The sequence below is a fragment of the Ictalurus punctatus genome, chromosome 9 (assembly GCF_001660625.3).
Source record: "Ictalurus punctatus breed USDA103 chromosome 9, Coco_2.0, whole genome shotgun sequence".
NCBI classification, from domain to species: domain Eukaryota; kingdom Metazoa; phylum Chordata; class Actinopteri; order Siluriformes; family Ictaluridae; genus Ictalurus; species Ictalurus punctatus.
Window position 1 is genome coordinate 25,936,152 of NC_030424.2, and position 14,927 is coordinate 25,951,078.

General features: G+C 40.4%; 2 protein-coding genes across 5 annotated transcripts in view; both read right to left on the minus strand.

The window, feature by feature from the left end:
- Window positions 1-12: 12 nt before the first annotated feature.
- Window positions 13-10,300, minus strand: pgrmc2 (progesterone receptor membrane component 2). Its single transcript, XM_017476912.3, has 3 exons — window positions 9,925-10,300; window positions 3,074-3,229; window positions 13-2,259 (listed from the first exon to the last, which is right to left on the minus strand). Exons 1-3 carry the CDS (start codon window positions 10,271-10,273, stop codon window positions 2,162-2,164), a joined length of 603 nt encoding a protein of 200 aa, XP_017332401.1. The 5' UTR covers window positions 10,274-10,300; the 3' UTR covers window positions 13-2,161.
- Window positions 10,301-11,019: 719 nt separating this feature from the next.
- The window catches only part of larp1b (La ribonucleoprotein 1B), a 55,366-nt gene continuing 51,458 nt past the window's right edge, over window positions 11,020-14,927 (minus strand). For all 4 annotated transcript variants that reach the window (XM_017476452.3, XM_047157836.2, XM_047157834.2 and 1 more), the window contains 2 exons: window positions 14,776-14,903; window positions 11,020-12,726 (listed from right to left, as the gene is read on the minus strand). In XM_017476452.3, the coding sequence (XP_017331941.1) occupies window positions 12,316-12,726; window positions 14,776-14,903 (539 nt within the window). In that variant the 3' untranslated portion in view covers window positions 11,020-12,315. The remainder of the gene's footprint in view (window positions 12,727-14,775; window positions 14,904-14,927) is intronic.

Sequence of the window (14,927 nt, forward strand, 5' to 3'; positions counted from 1 at the left end):
CTGGAGATGGTGTGAACATGAGACAACAGTGGTTTTATTATCCAAATCTGTTTATTTGTTTATGCATCGACACAGCTCTTCCTCTCGCTCACTCACACACAGAGTCCCAACAATTAAATACGTGACGTGGGGAGAAACCAGCATTAGCTCATAGTTATGCCGAACATGCTTCAATAAAATGATACACATATTTACAGTATCCACCACTTGTTTTCTTTTTACCTCCCACCCTTACCCCCCTCCCCCCCAAAAGAAATAAATCAAATAATAATAAAAAAAGTGTTTAATTCTTAGCACCCATGCCTAGTCTCCAAAAAAAGATCTTACACTGTTTCTTCCACACTTAAAATGAACATCAGCAGAAAAAATAAAGAGAGAGCGAATGATGGAACAGATTCATGGCCAATACAACACAGTAGTACATAGAGCCCCATTAACTACAGCAACATGGCAGTAACACTGAATACTTCGCAAAGTCTATGTACAAGGTGGCAATGAGATGGGGAAAGATCTTGAGCCTGAAACATGCCTTTTCATTGTTTTAGTTAAAAAGGGCATATAGTAAGAGTGTATTTTAACACCATCAATAGAACAATGTGAGAAAGGGCAGATATTTATGTAGTCATGTTTTCCTCGCCTTCCACTTCTTTTTGCCGCAAATTGTTTTTGATGAAAAAAAACAACAACAAAAAGACAAATAAGGCACAATTCCTACTCACATTGTTTCTGTTAAGGAGTTGAAAGGGACTCACTGCTAAACTGATATTTTAAGGATTTTAAGTGACCAAAAGCTGATTTTCCCTTTGCATTGAAAACTAATATATATATATATATATATATATATATATATATATATATATATATATATATATATATATATATATATATATATATATATATAAAATAATTCTGGCAAGAGCCCTCTACTCCCAATATTTCCCTCATCATCCACCTGAACCCGATGCGTACAATCACACTGTGATTAAGCCGTGGCACCAAAAGTGCATACCATACCCAAAAAAGGAAGGGGGAAATCTGAAATGCTGAAAAAGAACACACCCACAACTTTCGGATTGGTTAACGGTATTAACATCTGACCTTCGAATTGGATGATGCCTCAATTTGCAATTTATTTTAAAATGAAGTTAAGAGGAAAAAGAAAAAAAGAAAAAAAAAGAAAAAAAAGTGCAGCTGTGATCCAGTTTTGGATCGTGCCATTTCACCCCCCTCTCTCTCGGACAGTTCCATTAGCGTAAGGCTACTCATCAACAGAATTGAATTAAAATGTGGGATTTCATTGTTTCATACATTTTAACATTCTTTCACATTTCCGGTCCATCACCAAGACACACGCGCATGTGCGCACACACACAAACACACACACATACACATACATGTGCAGGATTTTTTTAAAAGACCCAGGACTGCTTAAACATACAGGGTTACGTGCTTAGAGCTTATGGAGCAAGTGTATAGAGGTGAACAGGAGACCAAGCCAAGGCCCGTGGCTGCAGTGAAGCAGGAAAAGGGTGGGGGCAGGGGGAGTGAAGGGGTAACTAATACCTTTTTCCAGTACAGTAGATTTGGGTGGACTGTGATGGCGCACAGAGGCAGACAGAGACATTTAGAAAAGAAGTAAAGAGCAAAAAGGTGGTGGTTCTCAATCCTAATCCTCGGAAATTCAAATGTTTTTGATTTTCCCTTCTTAAACACACCTTACTCAGCTCAAGAAGGGCTTAATATTTGGCTGACGAGTTGAAGCAGGTGTGCTGGAGCTGGGAAAAAACAAAAATACACACAGAGCATGAGATGAATGGAGGAAAGGATGAACAACCACAGGAGGATGGAGCAGGTACAAAGGGACACCTTGAGGCAAGTATGGTTTAGATTTAATGCTCCAATCAGGAAGTCGCCAAACAGACCTATATCTGAGCCATCCATTTTGTAGCACTGTTGTTGCTGAACACTTTCTGCTGTCGGCGTACAGACACTCCTGCCTGGGGATGTAATATTGGAGAGGAGGTGCATAATCTGTGGAATCTACTCCAACAGACTAGTAGCTGTCCAATAGTTTAGAGTTGTTGGGCTAAAGAGTGATGTTTGGGCTACAAGGGGCAAATTGGCTGGACGCTAGCAGTCTGAGTCTCAGGCTTTGGTCACATCAGTCGTGTTTCAGATGGTCCTTTATGTCCTCCTCGTCTGTGTATTCCGATGGTTCGTCACCGGGCTTCAACAGGCGACCAACGTAGTCGTATTTTTCTGCCGAGAAAGAAGACGAGCGATGAGAGGAAGAAACAACAAAGCACACAAACTTTTATCAACATGTTATAAAGTCCATAGTCAGTCATGGAGGATTACTCACAGACCGGTGCAAAGGTCGAGCAAACAAAAACAAACAAACAAACATCAATCTTCATTGATCTCTCTGGTTGTCCGTTAAAGAATAGAATAGAAAAAGATACCAGCTGTGCATGTTCCAAATATTTTGAACACCAGGCAAAAAGCATTGCCCACAACAAGATGAAGGGAAAATAACAGTGAGCTAAGATGGCAAACACCTGCACACATGGGCCTTGTTGTTCGCACTTGGCTTAAAGTCAAATTTCCCCAGCATTAACTGGCGCTAAAATACTGACTGAAGTCTGAAACTGCCTTAATAAACTCAGTGTTGCGTGAAATGTGCGTATGCCACTTTAAGCAGGAAAGGAAGCCATGCAGAATAGATTTAGACAACATCTGTCCAGATATCAGACTAGAAGAAGAAATAAGTGTTTAAAAGAACAAGCTTAATCTTAGTTTAATTTTTTTTAAAAAAGTAAATAGGTAGAAAAGGAACTGTTCCTAACCCAAGACACACACAGTAACATACACGTTCACACACAATTATTACCAAACCTAAACCTAATCCCAACCTTATCCTCAGAAACCAGAAGGTGGTGTTTTAGCCATTTTAGTCTTCAAAATACAAGTTATAAAAACCCCATTTCACTGAGGGGGTGACTGAGGACATCTGATCAGTTTTGGTTCTCATAAAGGGCTAAATACATGTGAACACACAAACACACTCACTCACCCATAAACTGCATCTCCCATTCTCTGACGCTCTCCATCTGAACAGCATTGAGATCTGACAGATCATCATATTCGTCCCGTAGTGCATCTTTCTCCAGACAAAACGTAGCCAAACCACGAGAGGCATCCCGACCCGCAAAGATCCCATATGGCCCCTCTGTGGAAGGATGGATTGAGAGAGAGAGAGAGAGAGAGAGAGAGAGAGAGAGAGAGAGAGAGAGAGAGAGAGAGAGAAAAGGATTTAGAATGGTCTGTCCCAGATATAGCCATACCTTATAAATGAAATATTATAAATACAGGTAAACAACAGGTAAATCTCCAACCTTAAAGGAGGAATGCTTTCAATTAGCATTGTAGTTCTCTCAACTCCCTTAGCACATTCACACTGGATGCGTTTCTGTAGCACTCCAGTTTCTAACTGTGAAATAATTATCAGTAATCTGTGCAGACTCTGTAGACCTTAAGCTACTGTAATAAATTACGTCTTGACTAAATTGTACTTGATGAAGTTACAAAAAAAAAAAAAAAAAGTTCATTCACACAGTTACTGCATGAGTTCAATTACAGAGGGGCAAATAATTCCTTGAAGGGGTAACTCTGAGAAGCATAACCCTGAGAACACCGTCTCGATGAGGCTTTGGGGAAGGTTACAGTCGAGAAACCGAATCTAAACCACGTTCATATTTACGTTACAGTGAGCAGCTATGCTTATCCAACTCAAAAAACATGTGCAAAAAGGCGTAACGGGTTCAAAACTAAACTGTTCGTCACTGCCATAAAAGGGCGACTGTTCACGCTAGAGATGAACTAGAACTGAAGATGTGTGTATGGAGATGTGCTAATGGAATTAACATGCATAGACAAAGACAGACATTATGCGAACTCTCCAATAAAGCGGCCATTGTTATCATCGATAGGGATTTAAAAAAAAAAAAAAGATCTCATTTTAGATGCGTTACAATTCTCTCATAAGCGATTCTGTCTAAAATGAATTATAAACAATATCATTTGGTCAAAAGAAAATTGTGATCACTGTTTAAAACCCTCATTCACATGCCTCCATGTGTGTGTCTGTTTACAGCAGGGTTGTCACGGTAACCAGTTTCTCAATGATCACACCGGTTTTGTATTATTTCCTGCCCCGCTCTCATCCTCATTCCATAGGTTTCAAAAGCTGTTCTGGAACATAAATCAAACATTATAGACTAAATTGTAATTATTGAAATATTTCTTTCCCACATGCATTTCAGTATTGATAAGTATATAAATGTATACTGATATAGACAGATTAAACATTAGCTCTGAACAGTGTGTTCATATAATATAAAAAGTAATTTATTTATTTATATAATATATATATATATATATATATATATATATATATATATATATATATATATATATATATATATATATATATAGATAGATAAATAAAATAAGATTATTAAATCTTTAAAATCTTTAAATCTTCATTTTTGCTGAAGTACAGGATTATAGATTTGTCCTCACACAAGCACAGCAAATGAACAAACACAAAGTCTCTGTAAAACTCTACAAACAACATGGTGCTGATACAAAAAATAAATACAGATCACTTCCACCTCTCCCACTGGAACCAAATGCGCTCGTTTCTAAAGCAAGTAGATCAATGTGCATCGCACAAGCATTTGTGTTCTTTTAAAATGCTTATTTTTTATACCATTTATACAATATTTTAAATCATTTGCTTCATCCCAAAGATCAATAGAAACGGGCACAAATATAAGAACGGGATCATGATGGCTTCAGAGAAACTGGTTCATTAAGCATACTGTAAAGTGTGACATGCTAGTAACTATTAGTTTACAGTAACATTAATCGTGGATGTCTGTGAGCTCATGTATGTGGAAGAGGGCAGACAGAGCTTTACTCAGAGTGCGCTGCCATGTGATGCAGCAGGAACAGCAGTACACCAAATACTGGGAAATGTTTCTATAAAAAATAATAATAATAAATAGCCAAAAGAAGTAAAACAACTTCAAGGAGAACCAATAAGAAGTGTCCATCAAAGCACCATATAAAATTCCTGACCAAATCAAATAAGACCCACATCTACAAGAAATTTGAATCCAACCAAAAAAAGTGAAAAAGTTATCCCTTTCATAAATATTATCAAAATTCGTAACACTTTGACATTCGTTATAATAGCTAATACATTTATTCTACTGAGGTTGATGATAAAAATTCATTTTGTTTAAGTGGTGAGGAAAAAAAAATCTGACTAGTCGACACAGGGTTGATTACAGTCCCAAAATAGAGTGTCAGGGCTTAGGTAGGGTTCGACATGTGCATTCTGAGATGCTTTTCTGCTCACCACAATTGTAGAGTGATTATCTGAGTTCCTGTAGCCATTCTGCCAGTTCGAACGAGCCTGGCCATTCTCCATTGGCCTCTCTCATCACCAAGGCATTTCAGTCCACAGAACTGGATGTTTTTTCTTTTTTGCACAATTCTGAATAATCTCTCAAGACTGTTTGTGTGTGAGAATCCCAGGATTCTCAGTTATAGAAATACACAAACCAGCCCGCCTGGCACCATAAATCATGCCATGGGAAAAAAAAAAAAATAAATCACTGAGATCACATTTTCCCCCCATTCTGTTGGTTAATGTGAACGTTACCTGAAGCTGCTGGCCTGTATTGGCTTGATTTTATGCATTGCACTGCTGCCACATGATCGGCTGATTAGATATTTGCATGAATGGTGTTCCTAATAAAATGCTCATGAGTGTATATATAATTGTAAATCAACTCTATAGGAAAAAGGCATGCATGCACGCACATGCCAAAACACAGTCAGTCAAAAAGCATGCCCTCACAACAAAATAGAAACTCACAAAACATATGCACATGCAGTAGGGTTCCGATACTAACCTCCTTTTTAAATCTTTCAGAAACTAAGAAGTGAGTAGAGTACACAGAGGAAATGAATACAGGACAGCACAGAGCCTCTAAAACACCTCCAAAGAGAACTTTATTATGAGTTCACTTTCATTTCCCCCAATGCCCTATAGCTCTGCCATTCCTGAAACCATGAAACTGAATTTCAAATGTCCACTGTCACTGGTATAAAAGGTCAAGACCAAACATAAATGCCAAAAATAAGTGCCAAACTCATTCCAAAAGGAAAATCAGTTCCTCATATTGTTCTAAAGAAGTCTCACAAGAGCTAAGTTCAGCACTGAACATCATAACACACACACACAGGCTGCAGTTATACTTAAAGCGTGACTATTTGTGCACATGCAGTGGCAACGCAAGTGTTTACATTACTCACCTGTGTACCTTATGTACATCTGGATAATTAAAGGCAATAAGCTATAATATCTGGCACATCAGATGCACAACAACCTTTTCCAAACAGCTTCTGTGTCTACCTGTAAAATGTTTACCAAAGTCATGCTATTCTAGGACACACTGAGCAGCTGAATGGAGACATTAAAAACAGACTCTAAATAGTTGCTCTTTACTACACTGCACTGTCACAAGGGCTCCCGAGAAGCATAACAGAAAAACACTCATCCTGACGTCAGGAGATCATCGTTGAATCCCGACAATGCCACAAGACTCAAAAGAGAAAAAGTGGCCATGATGCCTGGGTGGGAGGGACGCTGTACGCTCCGATAGTATAATATATACAACATGTGACAAATAAAGGCTTTCTTCTTCTTGACTGTCAATCACAGCAACACTCGCCAACTATGGGCATCCTTGAGATCGTGTATGTGGAAGAGAGCACATAGCACTTTCCTTCGAGTGTGTTACGCTGCTCTGTGACGCAGCATGAGCAGCAGAAGTTCGAAAAGATGCGGCTGACCGGCTACACATTATACGCGATACGCGTTAGTTTTACCCTGTCTGGTTGGTAACTGTTGTTTAACAGGGTAGCGCTGGCTCAAATACAATGCCTTTACATTCAAAAGTATTGACTGGTCTACATTATCCAGACATTTGATGCGTAAATCAAAGTTTTTTGTATGTTTGAAGGTTAAACGAGAGGATTTTAGACACGGGCACTAACTGTAATATGGAATTCAGTTAGTGTTAATACTCAAAAACTGGCTACTGTAGTAGATGACTCGGATTTTATACTCGGATTTAGTTTCATCCACTGCCCTGACTACTTATGCAGTTATAGTATCACGGGAAATTTTTGGACGTGCCGAACAAACAAGACACATGCGGCAGCCATCTTCTACACACATAAATAGCAGCAAGTACAAACTTGGCCAGATTGTCTGTATTCAGACTTTCATTCCACAAAGTGCACAAGGTACTTTACTAATCAGTGATTATCAAATTAAGTTTAATTAATTTAAATCCTCAGGTAACACAGACTATTACGAAGCAATTTCTGGAAATCTAGAGCACACACTGACTCACAACACACAGACACGCTACACACAGTTTTCTTAAAACAGATGTGATATTCAGCAATAAAAAGCCTATTAAGCCTTTAACATCCAAGGCCAGAAACTAAGTGACAAACTAAGTTTCTGTCTACTGAAAAAGCCGTTAGAAATCAGGAGCAGAATTAGAAAAACTTAAAGTCTTATGACTTGGATGCAGCGAGTGTGTTGGCCTACTCAGACTGAATGGCATGAGGTGGTGAGAGATTGCGGAGATAATGATTTATTGATGACCTGATGAAAATAAGGAAGGAAAGGGGCTTTGATGTTCTGCATCATCTGATTCTCATGTGTGGGGTGTGTCTTATTTTTACAGTACATGAACACACACACAAAGAAAATAGCGGATTTTCAACAACCTGCAGAACAATTTTTATTAATGTGACTCAATCGGTATACACTCAATATGTAATAAACAATGTGACCTCATCCATGAAAATATTTTCTTTAGTTAACAACACCAGTTAATAGTTAACTACGAGTTTATTAACAAACTCTACATTTCATAACATATATATCACTGCTATCTGACCCACTGACCACGAGGCACTGATGGCCACATCCATTAAGAAATGAAAAGCAAAGGCCAGTAGGTTAAAAGCAAAAAGAAAGGTTTCTTGGTCCAAACAGGGCAAAGGCTAACAGACACGTTGTTGCAATTACAGCAACCAAATAAATGATGATAAACAAAGAAGAAGCAGTGAACACGTGTGTGTATGTGTGTGTGTATGTGTGTGTTCAGAGGTCAATGTAGGGATGCCATGTCACACACAAATCCAGCCGAAGGAAATGTTATGGAATTTTTAAGCCTGAAATGGACACGCCCCTTTCACAATCTCTGCATCATTATATATGTATATAATTATACTATTTTAGTAATTGTATCAACTATAATACTAATTATATAGCATATAACTCTATACACAGAATATTCAGACGTCTACACCTGAGATGTGAATAATGATACGAATAGGTATTTCATAAGGAGAAAGAAATTTAACGAGGCAACTGTGGCATGTGAACCGACAGGACAAAAGCGAGTCTGGCAGGATTAGGTGCATTACAGGTGTCTTAAGAGTTTGATACGCTTTGCTACAGCTTTAGTTTTAATTACCTGAGAAAATAACTAAACTCTTGAGGAGAAAACAACACCACTGTCATGCTAAATGTCATGCTAAATGAAGCTAACCTGCACGCTGTTCACGTAAAACGCTAATGTTACGGTTTGGATGGAAATATTAACTGTTAAAACAAATGTCAAACTTAGAGACGTAAAAAATATATATATATATATATACATACACACCATAATACACAAAAAAAAGTTCATTGTTAAATACGTTTTAATGTAGCTAGCAAGGGAGAAAGCTAGGGTGGGCTGGGCAGCTAGTAAACGGACCCTAGTACTTTACTGCGCACGTACACAGATTCCGTATGCCAAATCACTATTTGGATCACTATATAGGCGCACTACGCAAAGTGCAAACAAATGAACTAGCGCACCATATCTAGTCCCCTATATATCCTCGACTAAACCATTTGGAATGTGACAAAAGGTTAGCTATCTCCTAGCATTGGCCTGGCCGTTGCATGTCCACGTCAGACATGGCTTCATTTCAGCACCATGAAACCTTTAACTTTTAATGAACACTACAAATGAAAGCTTTACAAATTCTTTGAAATAATACATTATTAAAACAACCAAAGACTGACTCGTGAACAGCCATGCGAGTGGGTCAGCACTACAATAACTATCGGCTACCTAGCAAACACAAACAAACAAGCAAACAAACAGATTTAATGCTATTTACACTTGTGGAGTCTAAATAAATAATGTCTGCTCTACATATTGTTTATACGTCAGGTTAATTAGTTAACATTTAATAGCCAGTTATTTCCTGGAATATAATTCCCTGGCAAAACAAATTAAACTAACTAGCTGATCTATTTCAATGATTAAACTAGACAAGCTAATTTGAATGTAAATAGTACATTTCTGTTCTGTTAAATATAACGTCTCTGGAGCATCATGACATCTTAGCTAACTAGATTACAAAGTAGTAAATCTTCAGTAAAACTACTTAGGTTTTACTGAACAAGCCTTCACTTATTACCAACACTAGCAATTAAAACAAAACAAAGCTGGTTATTTATTTAGCTCTAAAACAAAAAGTTATTAAAGTGGATAACTAGTCCCAAAAAGGTTGCCTGGTCATTGATTTTCATGCAGAACAGGGCGGGATTACAAACCACACGCTACTCCTTCCATGAGTGCACTATATGGATGACAGAATAATGGCGTTAGCACACTATGTAGTGCACTAGATCTGTAAATAGCTACTATTTTAGCACGTGAGCATTTTGAGCGGGTAAAAATACAGCTAACTAGTAACGAGAACTCTTACCGCGGCCATAAAACTTTCTGCCGCTCGTCACGTCGAAGACTTTCATGTTGACGGCCATGAGAATGCGCGGGTTCTGGACGCCGTCGTACTCCCGCAGCTGCTCCAGAGTGAAGTCCCGCCGGCCCATCTTGGGCAAAGCCGAGGCCTCATCTCCCCGGCCCGCGTTAGCGCCTGACCTCCTGAACCACCGTCGGTAAACACCATAACAAGCGGCCAGAAACAAAATTAACAAAGCGAGGTTGAGAAGCATGCCGCCGAGACCGGGTCCTGGATCCAACTCCTCTGTTGTTGTCCCCTGCCCGCCACTTGTGTCAGCTACTCCGCTCCTGCCGTCCCCATCGTCCGCCATACTGCACGTTAGCGTCCTACCCACCCAAAAGGTTCCGCCCACCTCACACTCCACAGCGCGTATGATTGGCCGCTGACGGAGTAGCCTGGTTAGTATTGGTTTTTGGCGTCCGGAGGCTGAGCTTCTCGTTTTTGATTGGCTCTTGCCGTTCTGAGACAAACGTTGTGTGCTTGGAACTGTAGTTCGTTTTTTTTCTTTCCACACAGTACAAACAGAGCATATTTGCTGAAACACATTTCAATAAAATAAATGTCCTTGTTACTTTTTATCATATAATAATAATTATAATAATAAATTAGCTAGTAATAAATTCCAAACATCATGATAAAAAAAAAACGAATTAGTTTTTGTCTTTTAGATCACAGTTTGGTTGCATTTTCCCTTACTGTAATAATGAACATAAGGCACATGTGTGAGTGATTCTTTATAATAATCTCTGATGGCTAAAAGTGACTTGTATTTAGAACAATAAATAATGACCCCACCACTGAAACAGTCCTTTCTTCCCCCAGGACTATTAAAAGGTAAAGGTCAGTATTAAAGTCAGAAACTAAGGTATTAATAATACTTCCGAAGTGTCTATTTGTAATTATAACTTGAAGGGACATTCATATGCAAGTTGTAAATTGAAAAATCTTGTATTCACCTTAATTCCAATAGGACATGAATGCAGCAATAGTACACATTACAATATCCCTGTCTCCATAATATCCAAATATCACTTTAAAAATGACACAACCGAAAGGTTTTGGGTTTTTATAAACAGATTTTAATTTTTTTTTTAATATATGTATTTTTACATGTTACAATTTATAGGCAAAAAAAAGAGAGAGGGAAAATAGGAACCTTACATGCATACGAACACACCAGCGCACGCAAAACAATACTACAGTAATACAGCTCAATAAAAATTTAAATCAACCAAATCATAGCAATTCCTCATTTTTATGTACAGTTTATATTTCTATTATATAGCTGCATTAACCAAATAAGTTGCAATAAGCAATACAAATATGATTAGAATCTATTAAATCTGATGACAATTAAAATCACTCAAAACTGAGAGAGAGAAAAAAAATCCCTTCGCCAATAAAATGTAAAACTTTTTTTTTCCTGGAATATAAACTCCTTTCTTTTTTTTCTTTTTTTTTTTTTAAAGCAATAAAAATACTTAGAAAATAAAACTTCAAGTAAAGAGAAACATTTCTAATTTAAGCCAAAAATCAAAGTTTGTTAAATCTGTTAAAACAGAAGATTAAAGGATCCTACGTTCTCATATCCAAAACTTTACATTTTATTCCAATCATGCACTAGCTTGGCATTTGAGCATGATACTGTTGTTTTTTCCCCCGATAACACTCATTTCATACTCAATCCCAAACACTATGCATCAATAAACTACATATAGTGAAATTTTTTGTTGTCATCTCAAGTGTAAAAGAGTATTACAATATAATAATCTGTGTAATCTGCTCAAGTTTGTTTCCTTTTCCTCAAATAAACAATTACGTTTCCTCCTCATATATCAGTGATCATGTCATTATGATCATAGGCAAACACACAAAAGTTATGACACCACTGAAATAAAAATAATGTTGGGGATATATTTCCTGATATAATTAGGGTAAAAACTTTGAAATGTAAGGCACCCCAGACGATAAAACAAAGAAATTTACATTCAACACGGGAACACACAGTCCACAAACTACACTCTATGCAGCGTTCGTAAACTTGACAGCAGAATGGTTTTTGACTCCAATGATTTTCAGTCCACCAATTGCGCCTATTTAAAATTGAATAACTGTTAAAAACCAACCATGAGCCAAAAAAGCTGTTTCTGCTAAGACGAATACAATATTCGGATTGATACTTTACGTAGTGAAATCAGTTAAAGCCCTGATGGTTTAACACTCAAGCTTCACTTGTAACGGTTTGGCTCATTTACTCATAGAAGAGATTTACGGTCTGGGCCGTAGATATAAATTGGCCTTAAAATAGCCCTTCTCATTTAAGATTAAAAATGTCGAGCTCTCAAGATTTATTTAGTTTGGTGGATGTGCATCTTTGGTTTTGCTAGCCATTTCAGATTGTGGATTCTTCTTCACCTTCTCCTTCATGGCTGAAGTCGCTTCTTTGCCTGTGGTGCTCTTGGCATTCACTTTCTGATTGGTTGAAGCTGATTTGGCCAGCCCCGCAATGGCCCGTTGATTGGTTGAGGTCAATTTGCTGTTTGCTGGCCCATGACTGAGTTTAGTGTTTGCTGGAGAAGCTGACCGATTGGTTGAATCCTTTTTCACTTCCCCTTCAGCAGCAGGCTCGTTAGAAGCCTTGGTGGGCGGGGCCTGTTTTGATGATGAAGTCGAGGTTGAGTTGTAACGTTTGTGTCTGCCCTCATCCCCTCCAGAGGACGAGTGTCTCCGTCTCCTGCCCCCCTGCTCCTCTCCCATTGGCGGCTGAGACAAAGGAAGTGAGTGGTTCAGATTATCTGCCACTCATTAGCAAATCAAATTCAAAACTTGCAGACTGTGCATGGTCAAACATTCTTATCACAGAAGCATACACACAATGATTGTAGAGTCACTCACACAGCCATTTACATGGTCAGTCATTCAGTCACTCACACAGTCACTCAGTCCTACTGTCAGTCAGACCATCCCACTGTCAGTCAGTCTGTCCCACTGTCAGTCACTCCGTCCCACTGTCAGTCAGTCCGTCCCACTGTCAGTCAGTCAGTCAGTCTGTCCTACTGTCAGTCACTCCGTCTGACTGTCAGTTACTCAGTCAGTCCCAGTCAGTCAGTCCCACTGTCAGTCAGTCCGTCCCACTGTCAGTCAGTCACTCAGTCCGTCCCACTGTCAGTCAGTCAGTCAGTCTGTCCTACTGTCAGTCACTCCGTCTGACTGTCAGTTACTCAGTCAGTCCCAGTCAGTCAGTCCCACTGTCAGTCAGTCCGTCCCACTGTCAGTCAGTCACTCAGTCCGTCCCACTGTCAGTCAGTCAATCCGTCCGTCCCACTGTCAGTCAGTCCGTCCGTCCTACTGTCAGTCAAGTCAGTCCCACTGTCAGTCAGTCAGTCCGTCCGTCCGTCCGTCCCACTGTCAGTCAGTCAGTCCGTCCGTCCCACTGTCAGTCAGTCAGTCCGTCCGTCCCACTGTCAGTCAGTCAGTCCGTCCGTCCCACTGTCAGTCAGTCCGTCCGTCCCACTGTCAGTCAGTCCGTCCGTCCCACTGTCAGTCAGTCCGTCCGTCCCACTGTCAGTCAGTCAGTCCGTCCCACTGTCAGTCAGTCAGTCCGTCCGTCCGTCCCACTGTCAGTCAGTCAGTCAGTCCGTCCGTCCCACTGTCAGTCAGTCAGTCCGTCCGTCCCACTGTCAGTCAGTCAGTCCGTCCGTCCCACTGTCAGTCAGTCAGTCCGTCCGTCCGTCCCACTGTCAGTCAGTCCGTCCGTCCGTCCGTCCCACTGTCAGTCAGTCCGTCCGTCCGTCCCACTGTCAGTCCGTCCGTCCGTCCCACTGTCAGTCCGTCCGTCCGTCCGTCCGTCCCACTGTCAGTCCGTCAGTCCGTCCGTCCCACTGTCAGTCAGTCAGTCCGTCCGTCCCACTGTCAGTCAGTCAGTCCGTCCGTCCCACTGTCAGTCAGTCAGTCCGTCCGTCCCACTGTCAGTCAGTCAGTCCGTCCGTCCCACTGTCAGTCGTCAGTCCCACTGTCAGTCAGTCAGTCCGTCCGTCCGTCCGTCCCACTGTCAGTCAGTCAGTCCCACTGTCAGTCAGTCAGTCAGACAGTCCCACTGTCAGTCAGTCCCACTGTCAGTCAGTCAGTCCGTCAGTCCCACTGTCAGTCAGTCCGTCCGTCCCACTGTCAGTCCGTCCGTCCCACTGTCAGTCAGTCAGTCCCACAGTCAGTCAGTCAGTCAGTCAGTCAGTCAGTCAGTCAGTCAGTCAATCAGTCAATCAGTCCCACGGTCAGTCAGTCAATCAGTCCCACGGTCAGTCAGTCAATCAGTCACACATGCACACAGTCAGTCACACATGCACACAGTCAGTCACACATGCACACAGTCAGTCACACATGCACACAGTCAGTCACACATGCACACAGTCAGTCACACATGCACACAGTCAGTCACACATGCACACAGTCAGTCACACATGCACACAGTCAGTCACACATGCACACAGTCAGTCAATCACTCACTCATACAGCGGGTAACAGTCAGTCACACATTCAGCTACTCAGTCAGTCACTCTGTAAATCAGTGAGGCATACACAATGTCAGTCAATCACAATCATTCAGATAGTCATTCAGTCTTTTAAACAGTTAGTCATTCAGACAGTCAGTCACTCAGTCAGGTATACGCACTTGCAATCAATTGCACAGCAAGTCAGTCACTCATACAGTCAGTCACTCACTTAAGCACTTTATACAGTCAGTCAGCAAGTAAGTCACTGTCAGTCATCCACAGAGGGAATCGGTTTCAGTCACGGTTTCAGGTGCACACACACCTCCACTCTGAAGTCATCTATGCTCTTGAATTTGCGGAGGTGCTGCTGCAGCTTGGGGTCGATGACTTGGCCTTTAATCCGTGAATACTTCAGGAAGGCCCAGAACTTTTCCAGACCATACAGCTGACCTACACACAACATACATACAGAGA